Source organism: Artemia sp. Qi Xiang Cuo, chromosome 4, assembly GCF_049724085.1.
Source record: "Artemia sp. Qi Xiang Cuo chromosome 4, ASM4972408v1, whole genome shotgun sequence".
Taxonomy (NCBI): domain Eukaryota; kingdom Metazoa; phylum Arthropoda; class Branchiopoda; order Anostraca; family Artemiidae; genus Artemia; species Artemia sp. Qi Xiang Cuo.
Window position 1 is genome coordinate 10,436,658 of NC_142797.1, and position 19,074 is coordinate 10,455,731.

Sequence of the window (19,074 nt, forward strand, 5' to 3'; positions counted from 1 at the left end):
AAAGGTTTCAGACAACAAACACCTATGAAAGGCTAAGAAATCCAGCTCAGAAAAGTCAAAAGTAGCAATCCACCCATCCCAAATCATAGGTTTCATAGAACACACGCCTATGAAAGACTAAGAAATCCAGCTCAGAAAAGTCAAAAATAGCAAACTACATATCCCAAATCATCGGTTTCAGTCAACACACACCAACGAAAGACTAAGAAACCTAGCTCAGAAAAGTCAAAAATAGCAAACTATTCATCCCAAACTATTGGTTTCAGACAACATTCACCTACGAAATACTAAAAAACCTTAGCTCAGAAAAGCCTGAAATAGCAAACTATACATCCCAAATCATAATTTTCTGACAACGCATACCTATGAAAGGCTAAGAAATCCAGCTCAGAAAAGTCGAAAATAGCAAACTACACATCCCAAATCATAGGTTTCAGACACCACACACCTATGAAAGACTAAGAAATCCAACTCAGAAAAGTCAAAAATAGCAAACTACATATCCCAAATCATAAGTTTCACTCAACACACACCAACGACAGGCTAAGAAACCTAGCTCATAAAAGCCTGAAATAGCAAACTACTCATCCCAAACTATTGGTTTCAGACAACATTCACCTAGGAAATACTAGGAAACCTTAGCTCAGAAAAGCCTGAAGTAGCAAACTACACATCCCAAATCATAGGTTTCAGACAACACACATCAACGAAAGACGGGTGCTCGGGGAGAGCCTTTGAGGGTCTGTGGGTCCCTTGAGGGTCGGTGGTCCTTTGGGAGCTCAGGGGGACCTTTGGGGACCGGTGGATGGGCTTTGGGGGTCCGGGGATGGCATTTGGGGGTCTGGGTGGGCCTTTGGGGGCGCCGGTTGCCCTTTGGGAGCTTGGGGGGCCTTTGGGGACCGGTGGAGGGCCTTTGGGACCCCGTTGGTCCTTTGGGAGCTCGATGTGCCTTTGGGGGGCCCGGGGATGGCATTTGGGGGTCTGGGTGGGCCTTTGGGGCGCCGGTGGCCCTTTGGGAGCTTGGGGGGCCTTTGAGTGTCCGGGGGGACAGTTGGGAGCCAGGGCGACATTTGGGGCCTGGGGATGGCCTTTGGGGGTCTGGGTGGGCCTTTGGGGGCGCCGGTGGCCCTTTGGGAGTTTGGGGGGCTTTGAGGACCGGGGGCTTCCTTCGGGGTTGGGGTAGGAGGATTGGAACCCTTTGGGGTTGGGTTAGAGGACCTCACAACACTGTTCAAATGAAACTTGTGTATTATAACGACCACAGAGTTTCACCATTAAATTCTCTTCTAAAATCTCTTCAAAAATCGTCTTTTAAAATGTCTCTATCTGTTTCGCCGAAATAGTTCCATAACCTGTCTAAAACGGTTTCGCCCAAATAATCCCTAAACGTAAATTCAGCGTGTTCCTTTGTTATTGGCATCTCTGCGCTAACGCATTTCAAATTAATATGAAACCTTTTCGCGCGCTAAAACAATTCATCGCTAAGATGTTTCTTGCCTAATTGTTTCCATGGCCTTTGGTTATTAATATCCTTTGGAGTTCGACCAGTAGAACTGTTTCCGAGGCAAAGACATTAATGATTTGGATCTATTCCTGGAGAAATGTTTCTAGGCGAAAATTTTTAAAGTCTGACAGATGATGTCATTGATTGATTGATCTGTCAAGAAAGGGGAAATTAATTTGTTGTTTCTAAGGGGAATTATTGATTCACGATAGGTGAATTGAGGTCGACAGCACAGGTGTTCTGACTCGTGACAGCACCACGTGGTTTATGGTTTTCTCAGTGAGAAAGTTCCTGTTTTTTCAAATTCTCACTGACAAAAACCATAAAAACATACAAAAATGTGAGAAAATTCATTTTTTTCAAATTCTCACTGACAAAAACCATAAAAACAGACATAAATGTGACAAAATTCCTGTTTTTCAAATTCACATTGACAAAAACCATAAAACACGTGGTTTTCGTGCCAATACATGGTGTTAAAAAAAAGTTATAGGTGGCAGCAGGGGTGAGCAATGGGGCCTTCTGACCCCTCTCTACTTATGTTTACAATAATTTTTTTGGCCTGAATTCGTGAAAAATAAAAAAAAAGTTTTGTTTACTATAAATAATGACTTTTTACTAGTTTTTACTAGATTTCGGGAAATTTACTAGATCCTATAAATTTACTATATTTTTTTTTTTACTAGATCTAGTAAAATCCTACTGACGGTGGCAACCCTGAATAGTATCCCCAAAAGTTTCAACTTAATTTCCCCAGTCGTTCTCAGTATATTGCTGAAGTGCCTTATTGGCAACCATAAACACAAAGCCTTTTGATTTAATTTTAAAGTAACATTTAGTTTTAAATCATAACGGACCAATTGCATAATTGTGGGAGGTTGACATGCCTAATATCCCTAACGACATAGTTGCTGGAACGTTCTACTATGCTGAACAAAATGGCTGTCTCAAAGTTTTGACTGGATGTGTTTGGAAAGTGTATAGCTTTGAGAGAAGGACTGCTTGCCCTCCAATCTCTTGTTATTCTTAAAAATGGCGCCAGAACTCTTAATTTCGAATTGAATTAGCTCCTTTAACAGTTTCAATGATATTTCTAGATATTATAGAGTGGTGCTGTCTATGATATTGCTTATACTCCCTTTTAAAAACCTGCATGCATACATTTGTTTTCCTTTAATTGAAACTCCCAAACATTCCCTAAGAGTTTCATCTTAATACATTTAGCGCCATTAGATACATTAACTGTAGTGGTAGTATTGAATGTATATATATAGTGCCTTTTGGCTAGTTCGAAATCTCCCACAACTTACCCTTAAAGGTCTAAATTAATTAATAATATAAGTTTACATAATTTAAGTTGACAATTTGGGGAGGTTGACATAACCAAAGACATAATTACTGGACCTTTCAATAATGCTGAACAAAATAGTTCTCTTAAAATTTTGATTGGATGTGTTTTGGGGAATGATTGTGGGGGGAGGCTGGCTGTCCTCCTTTCACTTTTGACTCTTAAAAAGGTCACTAAGTCTTTCGAATTCAAATCAAATGAGCCCCATCCGATCTGAAGTTTATACGACTATCCGTTCCATAAGAACCTTATATGCACGGGTCAGAACTTACAGCCCTTGCCCCTGGGCTCTAGAGGGTTGTGTCTACCTTGACGCCATTTTTATATGCTCTTTGGACTTTTGTGAACAAAATGGGTATCTCACAATTTTGATTGGATGTGTTTGGGGAAAACATGTTGTCAGGGAGGAGGGACTAGTGGCCCTAGGTCAATTTTGATTCTTAAAAGGGAACGAGAACTACACATTTCCAATCAGATAAGCTTCCTCTAAAGTTCAAACAACCACACTTTCCGTAGCAAGCTTATATTGCCCCGGGGCATAACTTACACCCCTGGCCCCCAGAATCTGGGGGGTTGTGTCAACCCCAAAGGCCTTGCTATATGATCTTTGGACTGCTTTTGAACAAATGGCTATCTCAAAATTTCAGTGATGTAGCAAATCAAAATTGTAAATTTCTTAATGTAATAGCTTAATAGCTACAATAGCTATAATATATAATTATCATTTACTAATCTTATTTTAGAACAAATTTATCTTGTCTTGTGTTTTTTTAATCAAAATATTTATTTTGCGTTCAATTTCTCGTTGAAGACTCAAAAGCCATTCTATTCCTTTCATCCTACTACATTAAGCGACAAAATGTGTTTAAAATGTTTTAAATTTTTCAACTTTAACAAATAAAAAATTATTAAAACTTTAAGGAATATATATCAGTCAGTAAACGTATACTAAACTGACAATCGACAACCATTTTTTTCAGTAAAGAACAAATTATGTTCTGGTCTTGAGAAGGTATGGGGGATGTCAAAGACATAATTTATAGACCTCTCAACAACGCTGAACAAAATGGCTATCTCGAAATTTTGATTAGATATGTTTTGGGAATTCATGGGCGTGGAGGGCGGGGGGGGGGGGCTTGTTGTCCTCCAATCACTTTTGACTAGTAGAAGGGGCACTAGCCCTTTCATTTTCCAATTGAGTGAGCCTTTTTTGAAGTTTCTACAACAACAAATGACCATTTCTATCAGATACATTCCGAGAAAATACGAGGTGTGGGGGGGGGGGTATCCACCCTTTCATCACTCTCAATCTTAAAAAGGACACTATAACTTTTGATTACCAATCCAATGAGCCCTTTCCGAAGTTTGTACGATACTTTTCTGTGTAAGCCTTATATGCACCCAGGGCATAACTTACAACCCATGCCCTGTGAGCTGTGGGACGGGGGGTTGTTATCCTCAAAGATAAAAGTTCTGGACATTTCAATTACTTTGAACAAAATGACTATCTCAAAATTTTGACCGGATGTGTTTGGGGAAATGGTGGGGGTGGGAGGAGGGGTTAGTTACCCTCCAATCACTTTTTACTATTAAAAGGGGCACTAGCCCTTTGAATTTCTAATCGAATGAGCTCTTTTCGAAGTTTCTAAGACAACAAATGGCCATCTCAAAATTTCCATCAGACAAATTTTTGCAAAATACTAGGTGTGGGAAGGGTATCCATACTCCGATCACTCTGAATATTAATAAGGGTACTGGAACTTCTGATTAGCAATCCAATGAGCCCCCTCCGAAGTTTATACGATCGGCCTTTCTATATATACCTTAAATGCCCTACATAGCATAACTTAAACCCTTGCCCTGAGGGCTCTGGGGGGGGGGGTTGTCATCCTCAAAGACATAATTTCCAGACCTTTCCTTTACGTCGAACAAAATGGCTATCTCAAGGTTTTTTTGTATGTGTTTGGGAAAAGGGTGGGCGTGGGAGAGGGTTAGTTGCCCTTAAATCGCTTTCGACTCTTAAAAAGGGCACTAGCCATTTCAATTTCCAATCGAAGGATCCTTTTCCAAAGTTTCTACGAAAACAAATGGCCATCTCAAAGTTTCTATCAGATGTATTTCGGGAAAATACGAGGTTTGGGGGGAGGGGTGTCCACCCTCCCATCACTCTGAATCACAGAACGGTGCTAAAACTTCTGATTAGCAATCCAATGAACCCTCTCCTAGGTGTATACGATCACCCTTTCTATATAAACCTCATATGCCCCCAGGGCATAATTTACAACCTTTGCTTAGAGGGCTGTAAGGGGGTTGTCATCATCAAATACATAATTACCGGACCTTTCAACTACGTTGAACAAAATGGATATCTCTAAATTTTGATTGGATGTGTTTGGGGAAATGATGGACGTAGGAAGAGGTGTTAGTTGCCCTCCAATCACTTTCGACTATTGAAAAGCGCACTAGCCCTTTCAATTTCCAATTGAATGGACCCTTTTCGAATTTTCTACGACAACTTCTTCGATATGAAGTGCCCTGGTTTAAAACCAAAAAAAAATAAAATAAAATAAGTAATACATTGTGCCCACATCGCTCTTTACTTAGGCATTGCTATTGCGCTGCCTATGATTGCTAGTGCATTGTTACGGCTTATAAGCTCTCGTGCAGCAAGGTTCAAACAGAACTTTTTTATGCAAGTAAAGAGGAATTAAAACCAAAATAATGTCATGCACTAGATTGAGGGGGACCCGCCCAAGGTCGTTAAACTTCAGTTGCAAGCTAGTGTCATCGCTAACATACATCTATATAGAAGTGAAGCTCATTGAAAAGTTGAAAGCACTGAGATAATATTTTTAAACAATTTGAACTCTTGGAATTGAAATTGAGATAAACCAACGGTTCTTTCTTTGTTATAGTGGCTTTTTTTTACCGTCTAGGGCCAAACGAAAAGCAGGTCGGCCCCGGTTGGAATGGGAGGTTGTCTTAAGGAAAGGTTTAAGCGGCATGGGAGCTTCCTGGGAGGGTCTAAAGAGGGAGGCTTTGAATAAATTGGGATGGAAGAGAAGCGTGCGTAGCTGCGGTGGCCTCAGGCGGCTTGGTGCTGCAGTGAGTTGTTAGCGATACTAGCAGTAGTTTTTTTTTTTATCTATTTCTTTGCAATGTCATGAGCAGATAGTGAGCACACAACCGTAATCTTTCAAATTGTGCAGCAGAGAAAACGAAACACACGAAACTGAATGTAAAGATATTCCAGGGCCAAAAATGTTGGACCTACTCTGGAGAGTGGGCAAAATTTATAGAACTGAATGTTTAGTTTCAAGGGGCCAAGATTTTTGGACCTGTCTAAGAGAGTGGACAAAATTTACGAAACTGAACTAATTTTCAAAATTTTGCGAATTCAAAATTTGAAATCTTCTTATTTACATGTCACCAGTGGACACCAAAGAAAATCATGTTCATTGAAAATATCCAGGAGAGCGAACAAAATTTACCAAATTTTGCTTATTTTTTAAAATTTTCCAGATTAGTAAATTCGCTGTCATCTTCTTTACATATTACTATTTGGAACAAAAAAAAAGAAATATTCATTGGGATTGTCTAGGAGAGCGAAAAAATTGTGAAACTGAATGCTAAGATGTTCAGGACCAAGTTTTGGACGCATCTAAGCAAGCGGACAGAATTTACGAGTTTCTGTGATTGTATTTTGTAATTTTGCTAATTCATAATTTTGCTGAAAACGTCACAAATACACTGTATCAAATTGCCCAGGAGAGATAACCAAATTTTAGAAACTGAACGTAGATATTTTAAAGACCTGATTTTGGACTTACAAATTACCACATTTTGCGGCGTTAGCTATACAGAAACGTATCAAAATATGTTGTCAAAAATGTGTATCCCAGGTTGTTCTTGTCCACCTACAATATCTTAACAAAGAAAAGAATCCCCCAACAAAAATAATGACTTTCATTTTTTCCTATATAAAAATATAGAAATTTGTAAGCTTACGAAGTGTTGATCTGGTAAGTTTCTGGAACTTGGACTAACAGCACATTACGTCAAAATTATCAAGGGAAGATCAAAGCCGTAGCATACTTGCTCACACTGAGCAAGTGTGCTACGAACAGCCTTTCTCAGCATCACTGCCATTTGTGAAACAATTTCATTGTAAAACAATATACTAATCAAGCATGAAAATCCATCTTGATGTAGTGATGCACGTGCAAGAAATTTTTGTGGCAAGGTGGAAGATGAAATCCTTTTTTGGGAACGGGGGACAAATTTGAAAAAAAGAAAAATAGCAAGTGGTGAAAAGAATAAAAGAGAACATCGTTAAAAGTCTCGATATTTGGGCCTGAAGCCCGGTTTTTGAATAAATGCTTCAATTTTGAATTTTTGTTAAACAGACGGTTTACTTGTAAAAAGACAAAGTAACTAAAAAAAATCTTTCCTTTCATTGGCTTAAAATTTCACACAAAAGAACCAATTGGGATTGATATTCCTTTTACTGGTTTAATATTTGATGTGCCAGCAACACGTAAAAAAAGCGAGGGTTGTTTGGCTTCCCTTTCTGACAAACTCTTCAAAAATACTGTGTTGTGCTGAAGAAAATGTGTCAAAAAAATAAAACGATGGAAATAAACTGCACTTTTTACCACATAAGTATAGAACGGCAACCTTTATTTTTCAGAAAAACAAAAATGTAACTCTAGCAGGCTGTGATTCTTTCATTAGTCCTACAATTTTTTTTAAAACTGACGAATACATTTTGTTCTTATATCCGTGACAATCTTGTTTCTTGTTTCGTAAAAGAAATGCATTTTTAATTAAAATTATCTGACATTTGTTTTTCAGCCTTACCAGAGCGATTGATAGATTCAGAAACGGTGTTAAACTACGCTGTAGGGCAAACTGCAAGACTTGTATGCCCATTCAGAAAACATCCGAGTATATTATACAACTGGCAAAAGGTAAGCTGCATTACAAACAACATAAATGAGTGACGTGTTCTATTTTAATGACGTAAACACGACGTCATTAAAATCTTTAAAATGTAGTGAAAATTGCATATGGTAAATAATGGTTAAGCAATATTCAAATATAATGGTTAAATAATAATATTTACTATTATTATTATTATTAAAGTAAATAATTTCTTAGACCGCTGCCTTTCCATTTCGAGAATTTATTAAATGAAAATACAGAGAGAAAAGCGGGCATAATATTTCAACAAAGTAGTGGAACAGAACAGTGGAGCAAATACTGTTTGTGCGACTATGTCATGGCGTGTGTTTGACACCATTCTGTTCGTCATTTCTGTGTTGCTTTTTCAGGCTATTTGCAGTGCTTGCATTGATATTTGGAAATTATTAGGAAGTGAGTTTTATTGATTTGTTTTTGATTTTTCTTTTTCCTTATATGTTTGGTCTAATTTAACTTTACTTATTTTTGTTGTTGTTGATAAAGGCTCCCGGACATGGAGTCGAAATATTTGGATTTTTGCTATTTAAAGTCGGTTGTTCTATTTCTGTTTTGTTCCACCGCTTTGTTGAAAAAGTATACCCGTTTTTCTCTGTATATTTAAATCTATTAAATTATGTTTTAAGTAAATATATTGTCCGATAATAATAAACTGACAGAGTATATGCCCTTCAGAAAACATTCCGGAATACTGTACTATCAAAAAAAGCTAAGCTGAAAAAAAAAATCCGCGCATTCTGAAAATCTTAAAATACAGAGAAAGATGCCGATGATAAATAAATTTTAAATACTGTTTCAAAATTATCGTTCATCAAAATAATTAAACGTTATTCTTAGCAATGTAAACTAGTTGCCATATTACAGGAAACTGGCAGACTTGTATACCTAATTAGAAAACATCCTAATTAAATATACCTCATTACAAACATTAGACTATAAGTACAAATTCGCAAAAGGTAAGCTGCTTTAAAAAATAAAATCATACACCATACCTTTAAAATACGGAATAATACAGAAGAATATCAAACAGTTCGTGGCAATTAACTGTAAGTAAGGAGCAACAAGGCTCAATAGTAATCAAAGCTCTATAAAAACGGAATTTCGATGCCAATAGATATATCAAAAGAATCGGTGTATTATGCTGATTATTTAAAACAGACTTTTTCCACAAAATAAGTTTCTAAAAAAATAAAATTAAAGAACTCCATTAAACCAAAAATGAACAAAAAGAGAATTGATTAATCTACCAATCATACAACTACCACAAATAAGTATCAATAAATAAATAAAACCCAAAACAAACAGAAATTAAAATAAATAACAGTGTCAAACTCAAAACGAGCCGAAATTAAAATGAGTAGGGATCAAAACCCCTATGATTTCTAGAAGCAAAAATATAATTTGTACTTTACTGAAAGAAATTCAAATGAATGTACATTGTCAGTTTAATATATATATGCTGACATTTATTCCTTAAAATCTTAATTAATTTTTGATTTCTTAAAGTTATAAAAGTGAAAAAAAATATAAAACATTTTTTTCAGTAAAGTAAAGGTATGAAGGTGAAATTTTCAGAGAATATTTTTGTTGTACGGATGAAAACCTACAATCCGTATGCAGGTTGTCAAAAGGGCATATCAGCAATTTCTTAGGAACAGTTTTGTTTGTGAAATTAAAACTTACAATGCTTGTTATGGGGGATGTGGAACTAACCAAAAGACAATATTTGCATCATAATGCTAATGCTTCTACTCCTACAACTACTGCTACTATTGCTATTACTGCTACTAAAGGTAAGACTACTACTATTAACTGTACTCCTACTGCTACTACTATATTTACTGGTGCTACTACTGCAACTACTAAACCTAAATTTGCGTCGTAATACTACTGCTTCTACTCCTACAACTACAACAACTGCTACTATTATTATTACTGCTACTACTACTGCTGCTAATAAAACTAAGACTACTACTATTAACTGTACTCCTACTGCTGCTACCATAACTACTGGTGCTACTACTACTATTTATAAACCTAAGGGTCTTAAGGCGAATATTTTGGGCAATATTGTAACTGCATTGAAATGAATCAAAACACACTATGCCCATATAGGTTGTCAAGAGGACTTATCAGCAATGCTTCAGGACCGGTTGATGGTATTAAGTTAAAAATTTCATAGTGTGTTGAAGGAGATGTCGAAAAATGGGGCTATTTGCATACTGTTACTAGTGCTACTACTGCTACTACAACTTTTGCTATGCATAATTAATGAGCCTTTCAACAATGATAAAAATCTCTCAAAACTTTGTTTAGATATTTGATATGGGAAATGCTGGGTTAGGAAGGGGGGGTTCTTTCAAATCACTTTGACTCTTAAAAAGGACACTTAACTTCCAATTTAAAATCAAATGAGACCCATCTGAATTTAATGCTACCATCCATTCCACAATAACCTTATATGCCCCTAGGGCATAACTTAAAGCCTTTACCCCAGGGCTCTGGGGGGTTGTGCCAACCCTGGAAGCCTTGTTATATGTTCTTTGGACTATTTTAAACAAAATTGCCATCGCACAATTTCAGTCAGACGTATTTGGTAAAAAAAGAGGGATAGTTGGGTGAGGGGAGGTGCTACTTGACCTCAATCACCATTGATTCTTAAAAGGGAACTAGAAATTTCAATGTCAACCAAATGAGCCGCCTCTAAAGCTTACACAACCATCCCTTCCGTAAGAAACTTAAATGCCCCAGGGGCATAACTTAAAACCCTCGTCCTCAGGCTCTGGTGGTCTGTATCAACCTCAAAAGCCTTGTTGTATGATATTTGGATAGTTTTGAATATCAGGACTGTCTCAAAATATCTATTGAATACATCTCCGGAAAACACGACGTGTTTGTGTGCGTGTGTGGGGGGGGGGGGGTATCTGCACTCTGATCACTTTGACTCTTAAAAAGGACACTAAAAATTATGGTTCCCAATCCGATGAGTCCCCTCCAAAGCATATAAGACCACCCTTTTTATATCAACCTTATTTGCCCCAAGGGCATAACTTACACCCTTTTCGTGAGAGCTGTAGGGGGGGGGGGGTGTTGTCTTCCTCACAGACATAATTTACGAAACCTTCAACTACGATAAATAAAATTGTTATGTCCAAGTTTTGATTGTAGGTGTTAAGGCAAATGCTAAGAGTGGAGGGGGGAGGGGGGGGCTGTTTGCTCTCAAATCATTTTGACTCTTAAAAAAGGGCACTATATTTTCCAATTTTAAATCAAATAAGCTGATTTTTATACGACTAAGGGGAGGGGATTATCATCCTTAAAGACCTAATTTCCGGAACTTTCAACTACGTTGAACAAAATGGCTATCTCAAGATTTTGATTAGATGGGTTTGCGAAAATGGTGGGCCTGAGAAGGGGGGTAGTAGTCCTTCAATCTGATTCGAATATTAAATAGGGCATAAGCCCTTTCAACTTCCAATCGAATGAGCCCTTTTTGAAGTTTCTACGACAACGCCTTCTATAAAAACCTTATATCCCTCCAGGGTATAATTTACAAACCCTGCCCTGAGGGGTAATAAGGGTTTGTCACCCTCAAAAGCCTAATCTCCAAAACTTTCAACTATCTTGAACAAAATGGCTATCTCATAATTCTGATTGGATGTGTTTGAGGTATGATGGGTTTGAGAGGGGGTTAGTTGCCCTCCAGTCACTTTTGACTTTTAAAAAGGGCACTAGCCCATTCAATTTCCAATCGAATGAGCCCTTTTTGAAGTTTCTATGACAACGATTTCTATAAAAAACCTTATATGCCCCCAGGGCATAACTTACAACCCTTGCCCTGAGGGCTGTGAGGGGGTTGTCATCCTCAAAGACCTAATTTAAAAGAGCTTCCAACTACCTTGAAGAAAATGGCTATCTCAAAATTTTTATTGGATGTGTTTGGGGAAATAGTGGGCGTGAGAGGGGGGTTAGTTGCCCTCCGATCACTTTTGACTTTTGAAAAGGGCATCAGCCCTTTCAATTTCCAACCGAATGAGCCCTTTTTGAAGTTCCTACGACAACGATTTCTATAAGAAAAAACTGATATACCCCCAGGGCACAACTTACAACCCTTGCCCTGAGGGCTGTAGGGGGACTGTCATCCTCAAAAACATAATTTCCAGACCATTCAACTATGTTGAACAAAATTGCTATCTCAAAATTTTGATTGGATGTGTTAGGAGAAATGGTAGGCGTGAGAGGGTGGGTTAGTTACCCTCCAATAACTTTCGGCTATTAAAAAGGGCACTATCCCTTCCAATTTCCATTCGAATGAACCCTTTTTGAAGTTTTACGACAACGCTTTCTATAAGAACCTTTTATGAGCCCAGGGCATAACTTACGACCCTTGCTCTTAGGGTTATGCGGTTTGTCATCCTCAAAGACCTAATTTCCAGAACTTTCAACTCGCTAAATAAAATGGCTATCTCCAAATTTGTATTAGATATTTTTGCGGAAATGGTGGGCGTGAGAGGGGGGTTAATTACCCTTCAATCACTTTCGACTATTGAAAAAGGCACTAGCCCTTTTAATTTCCAATTGAATGAGCCCTTTTAGAAGTTTCTACAACAACGCTTTCTATAAAAACCTTACGTGCCCCCCAGGGCATAACTTAAAACCCTTGCCCTGAGGGTTGTGGAGGGGTTGTCATCCTCAAAGATCTAATTTCAAGAACTTTCAACTACGTGGAATAAAAAAGCTATCTCAAAATTTTGATTGGGTGTGTTTGGGGAAATGGTGGTAGTGAGAGGGGGGTTAGTTACCCTACAATCACTTTTGACATTTCCAATTCACAATTTCCAATTGAATAAGCCTTTTTTGCAGTTTCTACGACAACGCCTTCTATAAAAACCTTATGTGCCCCCAGGGCATAGCGTACAACCCTTGCACCGAGGGGTAAAATTTCCAATCGAATGAGCCCTTAAGTTTCTACGACAACGGTTTCTATAAAACATTACATGCTCCCAGGGCATAACTTACAACCCTTGCCCTGAGGGCTTTGAAGGGGTTGTCATCCTCAAAGACCTAATATCCAAACTTTCATCTACGTTAAACAAACTGGCAATCTCAAAATTTTGATTGAATATGTTTGGGGAAATGGTGGGCATGAAAGGAATTTAGTTGCCCTCCAATCACTTTCGACTGTTAAAAACGGAACTAGTCCTTTCAATTTCAAATCAAATGAGCCCTTTTTGAACTTTCTACGAAAACACTTTCTATAAAAAACCTTATATGCCCCAACGGCATATTTTACAACCATTGCCCTGGGGGCTTTGGAGGGAGTGTCATCCTCAAAGATATAATTCTGGGACCTTTCAACTACTTTGAACAAAATGACTATCTTAAAATTTTGATGGAAAATTTTCGGGGAAATGGTGGGCGTAAGAGGGGGGTTAGTTGCCCTCCAATCACTTTCGACTATTAAAAAGGGCACTAGCCCTTTCAATTTCCCCTTGAATAAGCCCTTTTATAAGTTTCTGCGACAAAGCTTTCTATAAAAACCTAATATGCCCCCAGGGAATAACTTACAACCCGTGCCCAGAGAGCTCTGGGGGTTGTCACTCTCAAAGACATAGGGTTTGTCATCCTCAAAGAACAAATTTCCAGAACTTTCAACTACATTGAACAAAATGGCAATCTCCAAGTTTTGATTGGATGTGTTTGGGGAAATATTGGGCGTGAGAGGGGGGAATGTTGCCTTCCAATCACTTTCGAATATTAAAAAGGACACTAGCCCTTTCAATTTCAAATCGAATGAGCCCTTTTTGAAGTTTGTAGGACAACGTTTTTTATAAAAACCATATTTGTCCCCAGGGCTTAATTTACAACCCTTGCCCTGAGGGCTTTGGGGGAGTGTCACCCTCAAAGACGTAATTTCTGGGTTTTTCAACTACGTCCAACAAAATGTCTCAAAATTTTTTTGGATGTGTTGGTGGAAATGGTAGGCGTGAGAGGGGGGTTAGTTACCCTCCAATCACTTTCAGCTATTAAAAAGGGAACTAACCCATTTAATTTCCAATCAAATGAGTCTTTTTTGAATTTTCTACGACAGCGCTTTCTATAAGAACCTTGTATGCCCAAAGGGCATAACTTACAACCCTTACCATGAGGGCTGTGGGAGGGTTGTCATCCTTAAAGACCTAATTTCCAGAACTTTCAACTATGTTGAACACAATGGCTCTTTCAATATTTTTATCGGATATATCCCCTTCCTGAAGCCAACTCCTGGTTCTAGGTGGGAGCAAGGGGCTAGCTAAGCCTGGAAATTTTCACGGTGGTGGTAGGCATCCTGGCAATTAGGCTTGACCTTCCGTCCCTAGGCAGCATGGAAAATCCGCTAGCAAAACTCAAAGTGATGAAGGGGTGTAAACATCACTGAGCTCCTCGCTGAGCAAGGTGATACCCAACGCGCTTCGGGTGACCCCAAGACTAGGGACCTTGTGGTGTACCTTATCCCCAAGAAACGTTCCAGTGATGATGATGATAAATATTATGAAAAGTTTGGCTACAGCATCTACGGTTTTATGCGATGCGACAAGAATGGCGCCCTCGTCAAGAAGTGGGCTAGCTACCATCCTATCAAGAAGACAAGGCCTGAACATTGGCTGCTGGAACCTGTGCTCGATTAAATGTTCATTGACACAAGCTTTTGTAGCTAAAAAATTTCATCTAAATAACCTTGATATTCTGTGCGTTTCTTAGACGAGACTTAATGGACATAACATCTTGACCCTTGAATCCTCGGCTGGGAAGGCGGTCTCTTTTTATAGCTTGGGACCATTAGATGGATCTGGTCGAGCAGGAGTAGGTATCCAGTTATCCCCCAAAGCGGCCACCTGGATCATCGAATATGAGCCTGTGTCTGAGAGAATCGTACGGGCAAGAATTAAAGGTGGCACGAACAGTCTGACTGCCCTTAGCGTTTACGCCCCAATAAGATATGCCACTGAACAGCAAAAAGATCAGTTTTACAGTGACCTGCAGACAGTCATTGATAAGATTCATCAGAAAGATATCCTCCTAATTGGAGGCAACTTTAATGCCAGAATCGGCGGAAAGCTGAATAACTCGGAACAGGCGATCGGCAATCACGGCCTCAGAGACAGGTGCATAAATGGAAACAGGATTTCGCTGTTCGCAATGCAGAACAACCTCGCTGTGGCTAACACCCGGTTTAGGCATAAGCCGTGTCATACGTATACAAGGAAATCCTGTTACGGAAGAGTAAAAACCCAAATAAATTGTCTCCTTGTATCCCGACGATGGAAATCCATGGTGTTGGACTCGAGAGTGCACAGAGGTGCTGTAGAAGGAATCGAAAAATGGATCTGATCACTTCTTGCTGAAGATAAGGCTAAAGTACAGACTTAACTCAAGGAAGACTACTATGCCAAACCAGACAATAGACGAGTCAAAGCTGAAAGTGGATGAGTACCAAGGAGCACTTGTCCTTGAATTCTCGAACCGCTTCGCTGTCCTTCAAGATTACACCGAGGAGGCAACCCCGACTGATCAGCGCCCCAACTGCCCCGAGATAAAGATTGAGAAGAAATGGAGCAAATTCAAAGACCACATCAAACATACTTGGATTTGTCAAGCGTAAAACCAAGAAATAGATCTCAGAAAAGACACTCAAACTCTCTGCCAAGAAAAAAGAAATGACCAACAAGAAGTCCCCCACATACAAAGTGCTACTACAAGAATGTCACAAATTGGTAAGAGCTGAAAAACAAAACCTACTGGTCTAATGTTGCCAGTGATATGGAAAGAGCCACATCACGGAACGATACACGAAAACTCTATCAGATACTTGGAGAATGCACTGGGAAGAAGAAGCAAACTACCATCCCCTCCCTTAAGGCAAAGAATGAGAAAATGCTCACAAGCAGCGATGAACGTATCGAAAGATGGCGAGTCCACTTCCAAGAGCTATTGAGACCAGGAGACAATAGTAACCGAAAGCAACTACTTACAGCACCTCAGAGCCCCTTGCTCAACCAGGCTTATGAAAATGTATGTACGGACCCACCCTCCAGGGATAAAGTAATTAAGGCTATCCAAGTTTTGAAAAACCATAAGGGCCCAGGAATATATGGGATTCCTGCCGAGCAACTGATAGCTCTCCTCAAGGTGGCGGTGGATGAACATCATAGCGTAATCACTGAAGGCTGGGATAATGAATACATCCCAGATGACTCGAAGACCTCGACAATTGTCCCTATCTTCAAAAAAGGAGACCAAATGGACTGCAAAAACTACCGAGGTATATCCCTTATCCCCATTGCTACCAAGCTGTTCGCAGTCATACTTTTAAAAAGATTCAGAGAAACCAGAAACAGCCGAAAGTGACTTAACCAAGTAGGATTTAGGCCCGGCATGGGTTGCTGTGACCAGATTTTTAGCCTGCGACAGATCCTTGAACACCGGTTTAAACACCAGCAGGAAACAATCCACATCTTCATAGACTTCATTACCGCGTTTGATTCGGTCCATCGTGATGCAATATGGGAAGCAATGAGAGAGGACGGTGTACCTGAAAAGATCATCAATCTGATAAAGGCATACTATGTTGGAACAAAGGCCCGGGTAAGAGTCGACGGTGATCTTTCATATCTGGTCCTGATCGAGGAGGGTGCATGTCAAGGCTGTGTCCTTTCACCAACTTTGTTCAACTTCGTCATGGAATGGATCCTCAAGGTCCTGGACAAATATAAAGCGTTGCAGTAAGCCTGTCCTTCTTCGTCACAGATCTTGACTATGCTGACGATGTGGACATGCTTGCTGAACCCGTTGCAGAAGCCCAGGCTATGATAAATGACCTGGCAGTCAGGGCACTCTCGACTGGTCTCCAAATAAGCCTACCGAAAACAAAATCTATGCGAACGGATGGGATGGATGAAACCCCTGTGACCCTAAATGGTGATCAGATCGAGGACGTCCAGTCGTTCAAATACCTCGGATCGATGGTAAACCGTGCCGTCGAATCTTCAGAAGAAATCCGGAGCCGCATGTCGTCAGCCTCGAGAGTCTTCCTTCAACTACGGAAGTTTGTCTGGAAGCGGAGCGAAATATCGCCATACACGAAGCTCCGAGTGAATGAAGCTATGGTTCTCTCTGTCCTCCTCTATGGATTAAAACGTGGTCACTGAAAGCAGCTGGAGGGTTGAGCTTATATCTTGACCCACAAATAACTGTATTATATGCTGGGCATCCGCTTCTCAGATTGCATGTCGAACAATGAAGTTGGGAGAAAATATGCCGATCGCCCACTTGTCTCCGACACTACTAAGCAGAGAAGATGGAGATGGTTTGGGCAAACAATGCGCAGACCAGATGACCATATAAGCAGAAAATGCCTCAAATGTCTACCACTACTGGCATGAAAGAAGAGGGCAGGAGGCCAAAAGGAGACGTGGATAGCAGCAGTTAAGTCCAAATCGGAGGATTCTTAAAATACGGCCGTAGCTGAGATCGCCAGTGCCTGGAAATCGTGGAGCCTGCCACCCTCGAGCAAAAACCTATGGAAGGAGACATGTCGTCATCTGCTGGGCGCCACGATGAGCCTGGATGCGGTTTGAACGTGCAACAAGTACAAGTAAGATTGGATGTGTTTGGGGAAATTTTGGGCGTGAGAGGGGGGTTAGTTACACTCCAATCACTTTCGACTATTAAACAGGGAACTAGCCCTTTCAATTTCCAATTGACTGAGCCCCTTTGAAGTTTCTACGACAACACTTTCTATAAAAACCTTACATGCCCTCAAAGCATAACTTACAACCCTTACCCTGAGGGCAGTGGGGGAGTGTTATCCTCAAAGACATAATTTGCAAACCTTTCAACTACGTCAAACAAAATGGCTATCTCAAACTTTTGATTGGGTGTGTTTGGGGAAATGGTGGGTGTGAGAGGGGTTTTAGTTTTCCTCCAATCACTTTCTACTATTATAAAGGGCACAAGCCCTTCCAATTTACAATCGAATGATCTCTTTTCGAATTTTCTACGACAACTCCTTTGATACGAAGTGAACTGGTCTAAACAAAAAAAAATAATACATTGGGCCAACATCATTCTTTACTTAGGCAGCACTATTGCGCTGCCTATGATTCCAAATATACAATTTTCACTAAGTCTATTATCTGCAACATCCCAGGGACAGCAAATGGTATTTAGCTGAAACTTTCTGGGATTGTTGAGGGGGATGTTGAAATAAATCAAAAGTCACTAATTAAAACTAACAAATTGGAATTGTATACGTTAATTCTTGAAACGGAGACGTGAAAATTTGGAGAAATATTCAATATATTAACCAATAACAAAACTTTCGAAAACAAAGTTTTCAAAAAAAAGTAAAGAGCGATATTAGACTTAAGAACAGCAGGAATAAATTCCTATAATAATTCAAACTCGAAACAACCAAGATTTACTATTAAAGAATAAATGAAACCCAAAACGAACAGAAATTAAAACAAACGTTCATGGCAAGCATATAGATGAATAGACAAGTTTTAAAACTCGTAAGAATTAAGTTGAAGATTCAAGTCCAACTTAAAAGGAACAAAAATTACTACAAACAGGAGTTTGTCTACCAACACCTTCCTCATCCCCTAACTGTAAAAGTCTAAAGCCTATTACTACTTTTTTAATTCTTTATATCCGTCTTAATTTCTCTTTGGCTGCTCAATCTATATGTAGGGAAAATTTTCCAGTGAGGAACATTTGGAGAGGGGGTTTCGACGGGGAGTTTTGGACAAGTTTCGACGGGAGATTTTTTGCAGGGTTGAGGTTTCCAGGGGAATTTCCAAGGCAGGAAATTTTCCGAGGGGTAATTCCCCAGGAATCTTCCAGTGAAAGTTTTCTTCGGGGGGGGGGGGGGATTTTCAGTAGAAATATGCCAGAACCCGATTTGATACAACTTCTAAAGGGAACCAACTTTCAGAAATCACGTACACTGGGTGGAGTCTGCCAAGCGTGATAAAAGCGTGCCAAGAGTGATGAAACTGTGCCAAGCATTGCCGAGACTGCGCCACACATGGAGGAACTGTGTAGCATACTAGGTAATTTCAGGTGTACGCCAGATGGTGAAAAGTGGGTGATATCTCAAACAGCTCCATGATCAGGTCATTGTAAAAGACCAAGAAAGGTTATTTGGCCTAGAGAGGTTCCAGGCCCCAGCCCCCAATTCTAGAAGGGTCTAGATATGGAA

The 19,074-nt window shown here is 39.6% G+C and overlaps 1 protein-coding gene across 3 annotated transcripts in view; it reads left to right on the forward strand.

Moving 5' to 3' along the window:
* Positions 1-19,074, forward strand: part of LOC148952773 (fibroblast growth factor receptor-like 1) — a 217,272-nt gene that overhangs the window by 100,681 nt on the left and 97,517 nt on the right. For all 3 annotated transcript variants that reach the window (XM_089088081.1, XM_089088080.1, XM_089088082.1), the window contains exon 3: positions 7,707-7,822. In XM_089088081.1, the coding sequence (XP_088944207.1) occupies positions 7,707-7,822 (116 nt within the window). The remainder of the gene's footprint in view (positions 1-7,706; positions 7,823-19,074) is intronic.